The sequence below is a fragment of the Protopterus annectens genome, chromosome 2.part0 (genome assembly GCF_019279795.1).
Source record: "Protopterus annectens isolate FY-2018-M chromosome 2.part0, PAN1.0, whole genome shotgun sequence".
Classification (NCBI taxonomy): domain Eukaryota; kingdom Metazoa; phylum Chordata; order Ceratodontiformes; family Protopteridae; genus Protopterus; species Protopterus annectens.
The window spans coordinates 981,839,602-981,859,183 of NC_056728.1; the positions used below are offsets into that span (position 1 = coordinate 981,839,602).

A 19,582-nucleotide genomic window follows, 5' to 3' on the forward strand; every position below is an offset into this window, starting at 1 on the left:
ACACACACACACACACACACACACACACACACACACACACACACACACACACACACATTTCTTCCCCATAAAAAGCAGCCAACACACACACCTCTCTTCCCCATAAAAATTAGCCCACACACCTCTTCCCCATAAAAATTAGCCCACAAATACACACACCTCTTCCCCATAAAAATTAGCCCACAAATACACACACCTCTTCCCCATAAAAATTAGCCCACAAATACACACACACCTCTTCCCCACAAAAATTAGCCCACAAATACACACACCTCTTCCCCATAAAAATTAGCCCACAAATACACACACACCTCTTCCCCACAAAAATTAGCCCACAAATACACACACCTCTTCCCCATAAAAATTAGCCCATGCACACACACACACACACACACCTCGTCCCCATAAAAATTAGCCCACACACACATCTTTCATATAAAAAAACAACCAACACACACATGTACCTCTTCCATTAAAAGCAGCCCACACACACCTCTTCTCCACAAGATTAATAGCAGCCCTGAAAAGGAAATTCACACCAAAAAGAACTAGCAGTCATATTCCTTAAAAGAAATGGCACACAAAGCAATTCAAAGAAATTAAAACTGCAACATCTGCAGAGAAAACAACTAACATTGCTAAGAAGAAACAACTGCTGCCCTTAAATTAAGTAAATACTGAAATAAAAGACTGGAGAAGGCTGCTGTTGTAAAGTTAGGTAATATTGCTCGGCAGACTAAACAAGTGTAACATTGCCGCCCTTAAATTAAGTAAAAGGAAAGGCACACCAAAGAGAACTAGCAGTCTTGTATTCCTTAAAAGGAATAGCACACATAGAGCTTTTCAAGTTCAAATAAATTAAAATTGGAGAACATTGTCATTGTAAAATTAAGTAAGATTGCTCGGCAGAGAAAAACAAGTGTAACATTGCGAAGAAACAAGTGCGGCTGTTAGCTGTTAAACTGAGTAAATGGCTCGGCAGTGAGCAGTGCAGTACACTTGAAAAAAATAAAAATGGATGACCAGTTATAAAAGCAAATGAACTAGCATACACAGAGCAGTTCGTAATAACATTGCAAAGGCACACTAAAACAAATTCATTAACAGTCATATATATTCAAATTAATAAAAGCAGCCCATAAATCCTTACTGTTAGCAGATCACATAACAGGAAACAACTGTTGCTATAAGTAAATGGCTTGGCAAGGTAAACAAAGTGGAACACTGCGAAGAGCTAATGGCTCGGCGGAGAAAAAGTGCAACATTGCAAAGGTCACATTCAATGAAGTTAAAATAATGGTAGTTCAAATTCAACAGGATGACCATTACCGGAGATGAAACAACTTCTGCAGCAGTTCACTTGCAAGAAAACACACTACACATCCCCTCTTCATAACATTGCCAAAGGAACTACAGAGCAGTTCACAATCCAGTTATAACAGCCAAGGAACCAGGACAAAGAGTAGTTCTTTAATATTGCAAAGGCACACTATAAAGAACTAGCAGTCATATTCAAATTAATAATAGCAGCCCTTAACAACTTACTGTTGGCAATTCACATGCAATGAAATTAAAATGGGATGACCATTACCGGAAAAGAAACAATTGCTATTGCTGCCACCGTAAAATTAAATTAAGTAAATGGCTTGGAAGTTGAATCCTGATAGGCTGTCTGTCAGTCATGGGGGGAAGGCGCAATGCTACTTTGCAGAAACGGGCATCAGGCGCAATGTTAAAAAGTGAAGAAAGTTTCACTTTTTAACTTTGTTTTTTTTTTTTTTTTGAGATTTTGCGCCCCTTATGAGGCCGGCCTGTACGGCGCCCTAGGCGGTTGCCTAGTTCGCCTATGCCTAAGGCTGGCCGTGATTGCAATGATTAGTTAACCACAAATGATTAATTTTGGATTTTGTGAGATATTTAACATCCGATGTTCCACTTAGAGTATTTTCTGATGAAGTTCTGACGACTTATAAAAAGAAAGAAAGTGCTAAAGATTACTTCTCAGTGTGTCTCTGTTCTAATTTAAATTTTGGTGGTGGCTTAAAGCATATTGACAAGGTTTTGGTTGAATTTGTTGCAGTGCCTTGTTTTGCTTGGGTGTGTTGCTTCTTAATAGAAAAAAAAAACAAACCAATAAACTGATGAAAGAACACACAAGGCCGGTGGTAATCTCCAAAAAGTTTATGTAAGCGCTTTCGTTGAACAAGTAATCCAGCTTTTTCAGACACAGGACAACAGTTAAACATTTAAAATATTCCAAAATGAAATTACTTCAGCAATAATGACATCATAAACAAATCCCATTCTTATCCTCCCGTGGTCTAGTGTTATAAAAGACATGCAGGTAGGTGCGTGGGTGAATGGGTGTGCCTTTCTTGAAGGTTGGGCGTCGGGCTGGCAACTCGGCACTGTAAAGAATCCACTGCCAATCATTAGCGGACCAGAGTTCCGCTATGGCGACCCCAAACCTGGAGAAGCTGAAAGACATTACTTTTACTTATATAAAAAAAATATATAAATAAAATATGTTTCTTGTACAAGTACAATACTACAATGAATAAAGCTATAATGTTAAGCAAGAATAGTTTATATATACCAATTGTAAAATAATGCCTCCCAAACAAAACTTATTCATCTTTGAAGTGCTTTTAACTTTAAAATACACTTCAAAGAGCAATACAAATTGAGACCTGAATAGTCAGAAGCATTAAGTTTCAACTGCCAATACAATTCTCTACTTTCTAAAATTAATTGCCATGGGCCACCTCTCTTGTTTTTTGTTACCTGATCGATAACCATGTATTCAAAGGAGTGACCCTCCTGTTCCATGATATGTCTAGCCAAAGCATTGTTGCCATTACACCTGCCAATACTGTATTGGTGTTCATAAATTCTCTCCTTAAGATGTCTCAGTCTTACAATATAAAATGCAGCACAGTATTGGCATAAGGCGATGTAGACAACCCCAACACTTTCACAATTAAATCTACCTTTCAGATAATTAATGGTGTCAGAAATGCAGAACCTATTTGACACCTTTATAAAATGGCAACTTCTACAGCACCCATATTTGAACATACCACATCTGGCACTGTGATAAACATTAGTGTTTTCTAATAAATTCCTCAGATTAAAGCCACATCTCAATATCATACTGGGACCATCAGACAACCTCTTTCTGACTTAATCATCTTCAGTTAGTAAACACCAGTTCTTAGTGAGTATATTCCTTAATCGTCCAGCGTCTAATGGATAAGGTGTGCTAAATTTCAGTGTATAATTCAAACTGTTGTCAACAGGTGTAGTCATCTCATCAGGGGCATGTATATGAGTGCTGTCAGGGGTAATTGATTCTCCATCCAGCAAAGGTTTAAACCAACCAGACTGCCTCTTAACTACCTCATCAACAATAGTGCTTAAAAGATCATCAGGCTAGGACCTAGCTGAACACATCTTTCTCAAATGTTCACATTCCAACAAAAAATCATTGTTGAGGTTGACCATTCTGGCTGCCGTCACTATAACTGCCCCTTAGCCACTGCCTTTTTCTGATAAAAGGGGTGGTTACTCTCAAAATGTAAAATAATTATTTGAGTATGTAGCCTTCCTAAAAATCCTGACTACATATCTTGAATTCACATAGTCCTTAACAAGAAAAATGTCCAAATAAGAGATGGAATCAACACCAAATTCAAAGGTGAAATTCAAGAAATCAGTTAAACTGGAAATTTCTTCCACGAGCATCATAGCTTGGTTTCTATCACTTTTAAAGATGATAAAAATGTCCAGAAATTTCATGTACCAGACATGTTGTTTAAAGCTATGACATTTGAGCAAATATTCCTCCTCCCAAAAGGCCATCACACTATTCACAAAGTTCCCTCCACAAGGAGAACCCATCGCTACCCCTGATTTTTGCAAATAGTAACAATCATTGAAAAAGATTAAGTTATTGGAGAGGATGATGTCCGGTAGATACTCAATTAAATCCATCTCCTCTCCCGTGGAGCCCTGTTTATTAAAAACTCCCTGACCCAAGCAATGCCCAAAGTTTGTGGTATCACAGTATACAAATCCCTAACGTCTATATAGGAAATTGTAGTCGGCTACAAAGGTCAGGGAGTTCAAACATGTCGGAAATCCCAGGAGTCGCGACATATTTGAGGTACATTTTTCAAATATTTCTGCAAAAGACTGTTAACATATTTTGCATAGCCATATGTTAAACAGTTTCTGCCATTAACAATAGGGTGCAATGGTGGATTGACTTCACTTTTGTGGAGCTTAAGAAGTCCAACTATACAGAAAATGTAAAGCACAAACACTCCACCGGTTTCAGTACTTGTTGGAATTTAATTAGGTAAAAATAGAAATAAAACAAAAATCCATAAACGTTAAAAACAGATACGTTTTCATCGCCAACGTCTTCAGATGAGCTTAGTACAACACCAACACCATTTAAATATCAATCCAGTAATTAACTCCACCCAGTGAATGAACACAATGAATCCCAGATACTAAATATGGTTGTAGTCCAGTTAAATATACCTCAAACATACACTTCCCCTAAACAGTCCCAAATAGTAATATAAAGTGCATAATGTTATTACATTTATAAATAAATTTACTACATTTCATGCATATATAAAAATTCATACATATATAAAAACTCATACTTATAAAAAACATTTCATAAATATTTAATACAACTGCTAGGAATTAACTTTAAAATAAATAAATGAATAAATATCATCTAGTGGACAATCATAAAAAAAATTTAAAAAAACTTAAAAGTTAAAAACCATTTCATTCATTAGTCAAATTAATATTCTTTTACTTTATATGATGGAACATAATGCATTTCAAGCCCACTCTACAACTTAGTAGATCTAAGCTTTAATACAGGCATAATAGAAATCATGTCATTTAACCCAGGAATTTTACAAGCTTCCAGTATTACTGGTTAGTACAGTTCTCTATATCCAACCCTCGTTTCCCATGGTCCACCCCTTGAGCCAATAGCTACAGTCTCCAAAACAAAGAATCTAAATTCAGCTCCTGTACATACACAGGTAAGTTTAAATAGGGCATTATTTTCATGTTTCATTTTAATATCATAGAGATGTTCATATAACCTCTGAGTTTTCTCTCACTTTTCTCTATGTAAAATGAGTCACATATTTTACATAATGCTAAATATATAATTCCTTTTGTGTTACAATTCATCCTATTACGTGATTTTAAATATAATGCATCTCCTGTTAGCAAGTGAGATCAGTAATTACAACTTCCACATTTAAACATACCTTTCTTACTCCTAGGGTGTCCTTCAGCTCTTCCTATTTGAGTGCCCTTCTCCAGAAGGTTCTTAATATTTTTAACCTTTCCAATATATATACTTTATTTCTTTGTCAAAAATATGGTCCAAATATGATATTTTATCAAAATTCAACCATTCTCTTTCTATAACTTTCCTAATACCAACTTGTCCATCATATGTAAGTGTAATACCCGAATTATAACTGTCTTTAACATTCTCTTCTACTACATTATTTAATGTACGAATGGAATCTTTCTTTCCTAGTATAGGGGCAAACCTAGCTTTTCTTCCCTCTATTACCTCTAAACTAATTTGTTTCAACAAATCCATTGGGTAACCCCTGTCAAGAAACAGTTTTGTAATATATCCACATTCTTTGTTAAACGTCTCATTAAAGTTAAGTTTTTTAACTCTGGATGTGGTTGATTTTTTTACATGTATACCACATGAAGTGGGGTTAAAATGGTTTGAGAAGATGTTAATAGGTTATAAAGGTATTACTTTTAATGAATTTAGAACTATCCTTGTACTAATGGACACTATTTTAATGAATAACTTCATCTTTTTTTGAAGGTGAATATATAAACAAATGACTGGAGTAGCCATGGGTGCACATTGTGCCCCTACATATGCAAATTTAATTATGGCATACTGGGAGGACCATTTTGCATTCAATCCTGATTTTCACCATCATTGGAAATATTATGGGAGATTCTTGGATATTTGTATTCTTTGGACTAGTACAGAGAATATGTTCAAATATTTTTCGACTATATTAATGGAATAACCTCCTTTTTAAGTTTTACATATGAATTTAATAAAGACCAAATGAATTATTTAGATGTCAATATACAAAAGGTTGGTGGAAATTTTACATCTAAAATCTATGGAAAGGAGACATTTTCTAATTCCTACTTGCACTACACTAGTTCCCTTCCACCATATCAGAAGAGAGGGGTGGTAAAGGGTCAACTGGTGCGGGCAAGTAGGATGACATCTGAAGATGAGACATTTAACAAAGAATGTGGATATATTACAAAACTGTTTCTTGACAGGGGTTACCCAATGGATTTGTTGAAATAAATTAGTTTAGAGGTAATAGAGGGAAGAAAAGCTAGGTTTGCCCCTATACTAGGAAAGAAAGATTCCATTTGTACATTAAATAATGTAGTAGAAGAGAATGTTAAAGACAGTTATAATTCGGGTATTACACTTACATATGATGGACAAGTTGGTATTAGGAAAGTTATAGAAAGAGAATGGTTGAATTTTGATAAAATATCAGATTTGGACCATATTTTTGACAAAGAAATAAAGTATATATATTGGAAAGGTTAAAAATATTAAGAACCTTCTGGAGAAGGGCACTCAAATAGGAAGAGCTGAAGGACACCCTAGGAGTAAGAAAGGTATGTTTAAATGTGGAAGTTGTAATTACTGATCTCACTTGCTAACAGGAGATGCATTATATTTAAAATCACGTAATAGGAAGTTATATTTGAATACCTATGTGAATTGTAACACTAAAGGAATTGTATATTTAGCATTATGTAAAATATGTAACTCATTTTACACAGGGAAAAGTGAGAGAAAACTCAAACAGAGGTTGTATGAACATCTCTATGACATTAGAATGAAACATGAAAATAATGCCCCATTTAAATATACCTGTGTATGTACAGGAGCTGAATTTGGATTCTTTGTTTTGGAGACTGTAGCTATTGACCCCGAGGGGTGGACCATGGGAAACGAGGGTTGGATATAGAGAACTGTACTGGCAAATAATACTGGAAGCTTGTAAAATTCTTGGGTTAAATGACATGCTTTCTGTTATGCCTGTATTAAAGCTTAGATCTGCTAAGTTGTAGAGTGGGCTTGAAATGCATTATGTTCCATCCTATAAAGTAAAAGAATATTAATTTGACTAATGAATTAAATGGTTTTTAATGGACTGACTTTTAAAATTTTAAAAAATATTTTTTTATGATTGTCCACTAGATGGTGCTATTTATTCATTTATTTATTTATTTATTTATTTTAAAGTTAATTCCCAGCAGCTGTATTAAATATTTATGAAATGGTTTTATAAGTATGAGTTTTTATATATGTATGAATTTTTATATATGTATGAATTTTTATATATGTATGAAATGTAGTAAATGTATTTATAAATGTAATAACATTATGCACTTTATATTACTATTTGGGACTGTTTAGGTGAAGTGTATGTTTGAGGTATATTTAATTGGACTACAACCATATTTAGTTTTAGTGACTCATTGTGTTCATTCATTGGGTGGAATTAATTACTGGATTGATATTTAAATGGTGTTGTACTAAGCTCATCTGAAGAAGTTGGCGACAAAAACGTGTGTGTTTTTAACGTTTATGGATTTTTGTTTTATTTCTATTTTTACCTAATTAAATTCCAACAAGTACTGAAACCGGTGGAGTGTTTGTGCTTTACATTTTCTGTTTATTGGTTTCTTAAGCACCTGTTCCCTTTTTTGGTTCTTGGAAGTCCAAATATAGTTGGAACGATGGGAGAAAGAATGTTCAGATAGTTAAAAATACTTATCTACCATAGAATCAATGAATAAATCATTAATGTTTGATCTAACACATTGACATGCTCCATTATACTCATTCAGTGAACATTCAACATAAGCATCAGAATTTAATATATCCAAGACCTTAGTAACATAGTCATCTTGATTCATAAAAACAAGACCACCACCCCCCCCCCCCCAATCAGGCTTTAAGATCCTAACATCAGCATTCTTAAGTTCATTTAAAGCATAAATCTGATCAGTGGTCGTATTAACATCTGCAAGCATTCGATTATTGCAACATAAATCATGCCTGATGTCCAACTCACAATCTTTTTCAAACATAGCCAGGAGCGGCCCTAGGTCAACTAGTGCCCTAGGCAAAACAGCTCCACGGCACCCCCCAACACATTACCAGGTGCCCCCATCCTGGTCTACCTACACCAAATTAATACTGGAAAAGTGCCCCTGCTACACCGGCGCCCTAGGTGGCCGCCTAGTTGGCCTATGCCTAAGGCCGGCCATGAACATAGCAATAGTGTTGTGTAAGACGGGATTAAATACACTAGGCAGACGGAAATTCTGTAGTACATACTCATTATTGCCTAATAACATTAAATTCAATTTACGAGTGAAGGTTTTTAAATCAACTAAGGTACCTGCCAAATCCGCTCTTTTAGATGGTATGAATGGAAGTCCCTTAGCTAAAAAGTCAATAAGCTGAGGAGAGGGAATATACGTAGAGGAATTATATATTTTAAAGTCACCTGAAGAATTTGTTGCAATCTGTGGTCCAGGTAATGTATTGTTCAAAACTGCATTGGAATTAGTAGTGGCAGTACCTACACAATGCCCTACCTCCTGAATAAACTGAGTATTCTGTCTCACAGGATTCTGAAAACCCTGATTTCCACTGCTGTCAGAAGAGCCTTCATTTCCAGCATTAACAGAACGCTCACGAAGCCGTTCACTGTGCCGTACGTCAGAGATGGCGTTCTCATGAATATTCATTTTGTTTCCAGTCCCGGAAGCAAACAAAGGCTGTTAGGGGTGTTCAAGAATTATTAGTGCTCATAGAGTCTATAGAACTTGAAGGAAGTGGATATGCCTTTCTGTTAAGATAATCTAATGTCTTAATTTTAGTGCCCTTCAGTTTCATTAAGGCACTGTCAATGCTGGACGGAATACATGCTTTGGTAGTCAAATCTATATATACCAAAGTCTGTATCCCCTGTTTTAACAGATTCCAACTCAATTAATTCTGCTTTTAAAACATCAGTCTCAGATTTATAATTCCTGACTAATAGTTGCAAAAATTCACATCCCTGTGAATCAAAAAGGTTTACAAGTTCTTGATGGAAAAGGGAATCACGGACCACCCGCATAGGAAATCTCCACTGCTGTAGTCCTTTGGGGATCTGACATCTCAAAATACATCCCTCGAGATATAGTATTTCAAGCTGTAGTTTTTAAAATTTATATAGCTTGACAGCGAAAGTTTTTAAGTTGTCAACGATATTAAGCTGTGCAGATAAACCATTGTCAGTAGAAGCATGTGTTCCAGTACCATTGAGCAAACTCATTGGTTCACTCAAACAGTTAATAAGGGAAGGTAATACTACATTACCAACTATTTGTCCATTACTAACTTGAGATACAATTGAAGCATGATTATAAGTGTAGAGACTTGTCCAGGAGGCAAAGATGATAAGTCAGAAATGGTTGCAGTAGTAGAAGGATTTAAAACCACAGGACGATTCCCTGTAGTAGCAACACCATTGCTGACTGCTGCAGTATAACAGCAGTCCATTTTGGCAGCTAAATCATCCACTCTAGTAGAAAGTTGTTGAATTAAAGCTGTGAGGTTCCCCACGGCATTTGCGTCAATGGGGCCATTAGAATCCAGAAAAAACATGTTAGGAGAAGCAGGAGACAAACCACTAGCCATAAAACAAACTAAATGCTGCTGCTTAAGATGTGTGTGTGTGTGTGTGTGTGTGTGTGTGTGTGTGTGTGTGTGTATATATATATATATATATATATATATATATGTATATATATATATATATATATATATATATATATATGTATGTATGTACATATATCTATCTATATCTGTCTATATATATATATATATATATATATATATATATATATATGTGTGTGTGTGTGTGTGTATATATACACTGTGCCTGTAAAGTCAAATTTTATTGCTGTTTTTACTGTTTCGCAAGCTTTTTTGTTTTTTCCACTGTTTAAGTATTTACAGGTGTTTTTTCACCGTTTTAAAGCTATCTGTTCTGCCGGCCCTGGTTTTCCCACCAAGCAGTACTTAATCAACTGATTTGGTTACTGTTTAAATCATTCTTTAGAGTCTCCTGGCTGATTTTCTGCTGTTTTAAATGTTTTTCTTCAGTGTTTCACTGCTGTTTTTCTGCAGTGTTTAATATTCTCTAGTGTTTCTTGCTGAAACTAGGGTAGCTAGTAGGTATAACATAGTCCAGATCCAAGCCTGCTTCTTCTGGAACTGTATTGATTTGTTTGTTTGTTTGTTCTGAGCACATATTCCAGGCCATCTTGGGTTGGAAGGGGCCTATCTGCACTTTTGTGAGAGAATTGTTTGATTGGCACCTGACTGCTAAAGGGGAAGCCAGTCTAGGGCTTGGAATAAGCATCCTCATTGGTCCTTTTGAATTTTGTTAGTTTTTTTTTTTTTTCCAAGTTTTAACTTCTGGTATTTAGGCCCTGCATTTGAGCAGTTTTTTTCTTGTTTGTATTGAGCTAAACTGAAGTGGACTACCAGACACAATTCTGAGCTGACGACTAGAGGCTTCTGACCTTCCAAAAAAAACATAAAGTTGCATTTTTTTGCTTATTTATACTATTTACTGCACTTTTTTATGGCCTGCTGCCTACTTTTATACTATATTTATTTACTGTGTACTAAACTACATTGTTATACTGCAATTGCCTGCTACATTGTACCTGGAAAATCAAATTTTATTGCTTTTTTCACTATTTAGTAAGCTTTTTGTTGTTTCCGCTATATAGGTATTTACTGTTTTAAAGCTATGTGTTCTACTTGCTCTGGTTTTCCCACCAAGCAGTACTTAATTAACTGATCTGTTAACTGCTTAAATCATTCTATAGAGCCTCCTATCAGATTTTTTTGCTTTTTCAAATGTCTCACTGCTATTTTTCTGTTAAATATTGTCTACATGTTTCCTGCTGAAACTAGGGTAGCTAGTAGCTGTAGCTTAGTCTAGATCCATGCCTGGAGCTGTTTGTAGTGGTTTGTTTTTTCTGAACATATTTTCCAGGCCATCTTTGATTGTAAGGGGCCTATCTGCACTTTTGTGATAGAACTGTGTTTGGCACCTGACTGGTAAAAAGAGGCTGGTCTAGGGCTTGGAATAAGCATCCTCATAGGTCCTTTTGAATTTTGTTATTTTTTTTTTAAGTTTTAGCTTCTGGTATGTAGGCCCTGCATCTGAGTAGTTTCTGCTTGTTTGCACATCGCCCAGCACCTCACACTACTGCTCATTTGTGCACCAAAGCCGGACAATTAAATTGAACAAATTTTCCCTTAAAACCCAGGCAGAGATATCCATTCGCTGTGATTGCTTCTGAAAAGCAACCCCCTAGTGACAACAGTTTTCAACCTAGCATTATAAACAGTTGGACTACACATGTTTCCCCTGCAAACCTTGTTAACTTGGGTCTCTTGAGGCAGTGTAGCAATTGCCTCATGTACACAGACATCCTTGTACTAATAACACAGTCTAGTACAGAGTGGGAGAGATGTATTTACACCAAGAATTTATAATCCATGCTCTCTCTCACTCAAAACCGTAACACGGAGAAGGTTGTCAGCTCACCAACCACTACATATTCACATAGTACCACTACTCATACTCATAGCACTATACACACACGTAATATGCATCAAACATGTAAATCCGCATGTGCAGACGTTCTCTTGAAAAACTTACCGAAACACCATAGACCGCCAAAACACAAGTCTGCTACAGTTAACACAGTCTCTAAAACACCCATGACACACAGCTACACCAGTGTCTGTCCCACGAAGCCCGTAAGGCATAACATTGAAAAACCTTGTTTTCTTGTCACTGGAGACTCAATAGTGAGACGCCTAGATGTCCCACTCACCAGGATTGGACAAGGCGAAAGTCACACTCAGCCTGTCCAGTGCTAGGATTCACAAATCACTCATGCACTCAGGTCTCTCAGCAACAAGTGCCATTATGACTGTGTCATAATTCACATTGGTGTGAATGACCTGAGACCTACTTCACTGAACTCTATGAACAGTGACACAGTCAAGCTCTCTGAGTATGTGTCCCTAGCCTTGAGCAACATACTACCCTCACCTAGAATGATGCCACAGTATAAACAAGAGATGATTGATTTCAGTAACTGGCTTAGTTTTTGATATCATACCAAGGGGATCCAATTCCTTTCTGCCTGGGAAGCCATGGTTGACAAACCTCACTGGTTTGCCAGAGATGGTTTGCACCTGGCACCCCTAGGCTTTCGGCTACTTGCAAAGGCTATAGCCTCCGCCATAGTGCCTTTTTTAGGCAAGGGTTTGAAAACATTAACAACGTGAAATTAACCAATCAGAACAAAATAAGGGTCATGCTGCTAAATGCAAGGAGCTTAAGCCAAAAACTGGACTCCCTGGAAGCACTTCCATCACTAGAAGATGTAGATGTCTGTGCAGTCACAGAAACCTGGTTTAAGGCCTCAGAGAGTACCCTGGCCCTGCAAGACTACAATGTCTTCTACACCTTTACACTGCAAAATAAATGTGTGAAAACTAAAGGAGGTGGTGTTTCAATCTAAATTGGAGATAAATTCACCTCACATCTAGTTAGACTGGACAACTCCATGGAGTTACTCTAGGTCCAGGTAATGGGGGTTAAGACCCCCACTCAAATTCTAGCCAGTTGTAGATCCCCCTCCACGATTACGACACCCACAAAGCCTACTTAACCAAACTGAAGACAATCCAAATTTTAACTAACACTGGTTATGGGGAATTTCAATTATCCCACCATCAAGTGGGAAGACCTACTCTAACCCAAACTTGCTAGCATAAAAATTTCCTTGACTTTGTGAATTCAAATGCTCTGGAGCAAGCTGTCAATACCTTGAAAGAGGAACAAACATTCTAGATCTGGTCCTCACCAACATGTCAAAAAACTGCACTGCTGCAACTTTTGGACCCTCATTAGTTAGAACTAATCACAAAACAGACACCTTTGAATTGACATTAACACCAGAACTGACAAAGGGTGAAATCTGAATAAAAAACTTCACCAAGGCAAACTATACCTTCCTAGGTAAAGGTATAAATGCATCCCAAGCCCCACCCCAAGCTGAAAGTGGTAACTACGCCAAAGCTTACACTAAAGCCCTATACAATCACTTGCATAAGTGTATAAACTCCACTGTACCAGATATAATCAAAGCTGGAACCCCAATTAAAATCAAGCCACCATTGTAGAACTCCAGCATCAACACACACTACAATAAATGCAAAAAGTTGCTGTCCAAGAAAACAGACAAGGACCCAACAATGGGAAAGCAACCTCCTCGGCCGTAACAGGCAAATAAGACAACTTCTCAAATCCTGCAAGAGCTCCTTTGAGAGAAACCTAACAAGTATTTCCAAAAATGACCATAAGGCCTTTTACAGCTATGTACGTAACCTAAAGGGTAGGACCCAAGCATGTGCAGAACTGGTGACCAATGGTATCACACACACCGACCCCACAGAGATAGTGAACCTGCTAGCAGATAGATTTGGCAAACATTTCACTCCCTTATCCCCTCCTAAGTTGCAACAAACCCTCCCCCAAACATCCTCTCACCTTACATATCTGAAGAGCAGATCTTCAATGCCCTGTCCAAGGCAAAGAACACGACCTGTATGAGACCAGATGACATCCCAGGATGTCTTCTAAATAGGCTAAAACATGAACTAGCATCACCACTAAGTACCTTTTTCAATCATAGCCTAACCACAGGCTTTGTTCCTGCAGAATGGGGAACAGCTACAGTTATTCTTCTCCACAAAGGTGGCCTAACAACAGACCCAGGGAATTACGAATACATAAGCCTAACCAGCCTTACCTGTAAGGCTATGGAACGTATCATTATGGACCTCATAAATAAAGACATAGGTGACCTCCAAACCCTGGATGCTTCCCAGCTCGGCTTCTTGAAAGGCAGATCCTGCCTGTTAAATCTGGTGGATTTCTTTGAAAGTGTGACCAAGGCCGTTGATGAGGGCAAATCTATGCACACAACATACCTTGACTTAGCAAAGGCTTTTGACTCAATCCCACATTCAGGCATTACCGATTAAACTTACCAAACTGAATGTAAGCCCCTTCATTGCAAAATGGGTTGACAAGTAGCTCACAAACTGGACACACACTATCAAAGTGGGTGACTCCACATCAACCAGTAGACCTCTTGCCATTGGAGTAGCACAGGGGTCAGTGCTGGGACCCCTACTGTTTGGTATATACTTCTCTGAAGTTCAGGTTAAAACTAAAGATTTTTGGCTGACCAGGTTTGCAGATGACTGCAAACTGGGTGCCATAATTGAATCCCCAAATGATGTCAGTATACTCCAGGATGGTTTCACATAGACCAAAGATTGGTGTATTATTCACAGTCTCAAACTGAATGCAAAGAAATACATAATCATTCTCTTCGGCAAAAACAGTGTCCCTTCACTCTATCAAAACAGTAACAATACCCTAAGTAGCCATGAAGTAGTAAGGGACCTGGGATCACTGGTTGACAGCAACCTCAACTTCGATCACCACATGTCTACTGCGTAAGGAAAGCTTTCCACGTAGCTCACATGATTAGTAAAGGCATCGCCTCAAGAGCAAAAGAAGTTATAACCCCTCTATACTCAGCACTTATCCGGTCCATAATTCAGTATAACACCCCATTCGATATGTACCATACTAAGCATCTACAGGAATTAGAGAGACCTCAGAGGTTTCTAACAAAGAAGCATGTGCCTCACATGGGCCAACTAAAATCCCTTTCACTATACTCTGTATTGTATAGACTTCTTAGGGGATACTTATGGCTAGCAACCCAAGACCCAAACATAATGAACTTACTGCATATCCATAAATCAAATGGGTCTAGGACTACCCATTCCAGGGACTTAAATACAACCTGCAACTTAAATAGGACATGCTGGAGGGACAGATTTATCTCCCAGTGAATCTTTGGATCAGGCTACCAACTCATGTGAAACAGAGCACCTCTATGATACTGCTCACTGTAATTAAAGCAAAAGGTGCTTCAACAAAGTATTAGTTTAAGTGTCTGCACACTTATGCAGCCAGCTTATTGTACATTTTTTATTTTTTATATTTTTCCCCTGACAGATTTCTTTGTTTTTCAATTGAATTGTACAGGTTATAGGTCACATTAAAGGTGGGAAAAGTTTTGAAATTATTTACTGTGGTCTAATTTTTTTATATCACAGAAACCTGGCATTTTAACAGGGGTGTGTACACATTTTATAGCCACTGTGTGTGTGTGTGTGTGTGTGTGTGTGTACGTATATATATATATATATATATATATATATATATATATATACACACACACACACACACACATGTATATACACACATGTATGGTTAGATGTGCATACATAGACACACACCCACACACACACACACACGTATATAGGTTGGCGAGTGCTTACGTTGCTTGGAGACATCATCTGTGACAACCTTATTGACTTCTGCACATGTGACCACAGAATTGTATTGGAAAGCTTACTAGGAAGAAAATGCTTCTTTAGTAAAATATAATATATTCTCCCATTATTTTGTAATGACAGTTTCCAAGTACTTGTTATATCTTTCCCAGTTGTGGCAAGTACTAATCAAGGTAGCCGGTGATGGGACACTAAACAGGATGGCAGTGCTGAAGGACAAGCAGTAGATCGGTTAGGTTAGACAGAGATAGTTATTGTCTGAAGGTGAAGTACTTCTATTATTAATATCGTTAAAAACTATTGCAAATGTTTTTGAAATTTATAGTTCTAAGATATCTGCTGTTCTTTTTGATGCATTTATCTGTGTATATCTTTTTTTTTTCTGTGAGATGGTCTGAAAAACTCATCTTCTGAGTTTTAGCATTTGTACTAGTTGGGCACCATATTGAAATATTTTCCTTGTCTCCCTACTCTCAGCCTGTTTTGTGCCCACAAAACACATATATGTTATGTCTTTTAAAATGCCTATTTTTATTACTCCTACATTCAGCACTGCCAAAAGAGAGTAAAAATTCTAAGCGTAGTCAGCTGCATTGCACATCCTTTCTTAAATATGTACACTCATTCACTCTTCCTGAAAGAGAGATCATTTCTGTTCAGATTAACAGGTACAATCAGCCTTTAATTTACAAAGTTTGCAGAATCTGTCAGAAAGCTGTTATACTTGCTTGAAACAGCAGCAATAATATTTAGTTAGCACAGGCTGTTTGATGTGATTAAATGCAGTTTTAGAATTTCATCCATCTTTGTGACTACAAATTCTCTGAGAGCCTGTCTCACAAGTTCTATCCACCCAATATACCTGAAGTCATTACCTAATGAGATTCATTGAGATCTAGGAAATCTCTTGTAAAAAGGAATATTTTTCCATGGGGCAAGCTTCTCTGCACCCCTGTTTTGGAAACCGCATCCGTGTTGCTTCTGTATACCTGACCTGTGATTGCACAAACACAAAGAAAGGGGAACTAGTCCCAACTCTGTATATAGGACTCTTCTCCTACATCTGCAATTGTACACACACATATTTCACAATATGACTTTTGATTGTGCGCTGAAGAAGTAGTCAGCTAATTGCCTCTCTTGATTAGCTGGGCTGTTCCTTACTGCCATGTCATAAAGAAATTCTTTTAAGTCAGACTTTTTGTGAAAATTCTAATTCCGTCATTATGGACATTTAGCCTGGAACAAAAAATGCAAATTAATGTTTTAGTACTCTAAAGTGTATCATAATTCACTTATCTTACATTTTGTGCTGCCATTTGGAGCTGGTAGCTTTTTCTCTTCATTAATTTATCAGTCACACGTGTTTCAGTTAAGTCAGAGTACTGTATCTAGCCATGACTCAGGTAGACATAAAAACCAGGTAAGATACAGTCACAAGTGATGTAGGTCAGTAATTATAGAAAGCAATTGTATGTAAGAAAACTCATCTAATTTTCTCATTCTGCTCCAGACACATCTGATTAGTTGGTGTTACTTTGTAAGTTGCATTTTGTTTTTGAGTTTTATGGACAGGTGTTGTACAAATCCTGCAAGGAAATTTGTTGCTGAAAATTGTGTTGATTTTGTTTTCATTTATTTTATTAGATGCCCCTATTATGATGTCTTCACCACACTTCTATCAAGGAGATCAAAAGTATATTGATAACATCATTGGAATGCATCCCACAAAGGAAGAACATGAGACCTATCTGGATATTAACCCTGTAAGTATGTAGTGTGTATATGATGTGCAGTGAATTGATTGTACCTGGTGCATTACATATGTATCACTTCTGAGGTAGGCACACTAAGGCCTTATGCTGCTAAACCAAGTTGGACATTTAACTAGATTTGCCCTTTAATTACAGGTGTATAGGTAAGTACTAGGCTAGCTGCTTTGGTGGGCCATTTTAAGCCTAGCCAATTTCCCTTTTGCTTCTTGAATTAACCTATCCCATTTGCTGTTAGACTGGCCTTTCACATCCCATTGTCTTGGGGGAAAATTTCACCAAGTTTAGTAAGCATTATCTGCCCTTGACATATCCAAATTGAAAGCGTTTCTAGTGTTTGGAGGTTCCCTATGTCCTTATTGATTAGTTCCATGGCAAGTCTTTCCATGCCTTTGCATACGAGACTGGGCAGACTTGTATGTCTGTAATTGCCTGTGTCTATGGAAGTTCTTACTTATGCAGGAAATGATTGTAGTTCTTTTCCATTCACGTGGTACAAAACCTGTATGGAGGCTGAGTTTGAACAGTATTGTGGGGGGGGGGGGGTAGCTAAATAGTGCTTCATGCTTTTTAAGACATTCAGGAGTATTGTCAGGACCCATTGATGCAGTATTTTTTGCTTTCAATAGTATTTTTAGGACTAGGTTTTGTGTGATAGCTGGAGACAGGCCAATTTCAGGTATATGTTGAGGGATAGATGGAGGGGAGAAAGGGATAAAGTAGAGCTGAATTTACCAGCCAGTGGGTTGGCTGTATCTTCAACTTCATAGTAGGAGGCAAAAACACTACTATTTCTAACTTCCGCCCTATCGCCCTACTCTCTCCAATATCTAAAATTCTAGAAAAATGTGTCCACCACCAACTTTTACCTTATCTAATTCAGAATCACCTCCTAACACCCACCCAGCACGGCTACCGTCCTGGCCACAGTACCATAACTGCCCTACTTTCCTTCCTAGAAACTGTCAATCAAGCACGAGACTCTTGACTCATTGTATACACAGTTCTGCTAGATCTTTCAAAAGCCTTTGACACCATTTCCCACACACACCTTCTTCATCATCTGGCTAATCTCAATCTCTCCCCAAATACTCTATCCTGGTTCTCCAGTTATCTATCTGATAGATCTCAAGCAGTCAAATGGAAGAACTCTTTCTCTTACTTCCTGCCTACACCCACTGGCATTCCTCAGGGGTCTATCCTTGGACCCATGCTTTTCAACATCTTTATAAATAACCTTCACACCTTCATCCCTGACACCACAGTCATCCAATATGCTGATGACTCTACCTTGATCTGTTCTGCCCCAAACTTTCCTGAACTACTGACCAAAACCCAATTAGCCTTTACCACTACAGAGAACTGGATGCATCAAAATCACCTTTCTCTCAACTCCAATAAATCCAAAATACAAATTTTTCTCCCTTCCAAGATTTCCTCTTTGGACAAAAACACTTTCAATGTCCTAAGTCAAACTAACACTGCCATTGAAGTGGTTCCCTCTGCAAAACTCCTTGGCATTACCATAGATGAATACCTCACATTTGATCTCCACATTCAATAAAACATAAAGAAAACCCACCAAAAGCTAGGTATGCTATATAGGAACAATCATTTCCTTTCCAACTCCACTAGGCATACCATGGCAATCACCTACCTGCTCCCTTCCCTTCTATATGGAGCCCCTCTACTAACCAATTTATCTGTCACCTACACCTCTAAGCTTGCTATAATAAGATCTCTAACTTTGCAACTAAATACAGAATATCAACTCACCACTGCCTCAGCCTACACTCTCTGAACTGGTTAGAACTCCCTAACCACCTAGACTATCTACAACTAACCACCGCTCACAAACTAATATTCTCCCCAGACACAAATGCCCAGCATTAAATGACATCCTTCCTCCATACATCCCTAACAGATCACTGAGATCTGAGCACCAAAACCTAATCTCCATTCCCAAACCCAAGCGACCCGCTGGCCAGCTTTTACTATCCTTCTCTCTAGGTAGAAAATGGAACTCTCTGCCTCCTTCTCTCAGGACTATGCCCAACACCGAATCCTTCAAGAGCCAACTTTTTCTTCACCTATCTTCTAAATGGAAATGCTCCTGCTTTCACCCCACATAAATCCTAGGGACTCCCCACTAAGC

The 19,582-nt window shown here is 37.6% G+C and overlaps 1 protein-coding gene across 1 annotated transcript in view; it reads left to right on the plus strand.

Annotated features, from left to right (window-relative positions):
- Window positions 1–19,582, plus strand: part of SCARB2 (scavenger receptor class B member 2) — a 1,439,240-nt gene that overhangs the window by 685,927 nt on the left and 733,731 nt on the right. The window contains exon 4 of the mRNA XM_044060371.1: window positions 17,303–17,421. Within this exon, the coding sequence (XP_043916306.1) occupies window positions 17,303–17,421 (119 nt within the window). The remainder of the gene's footprint in view (window positions 1–17,302; window positions 17,422–19,582) is intronic.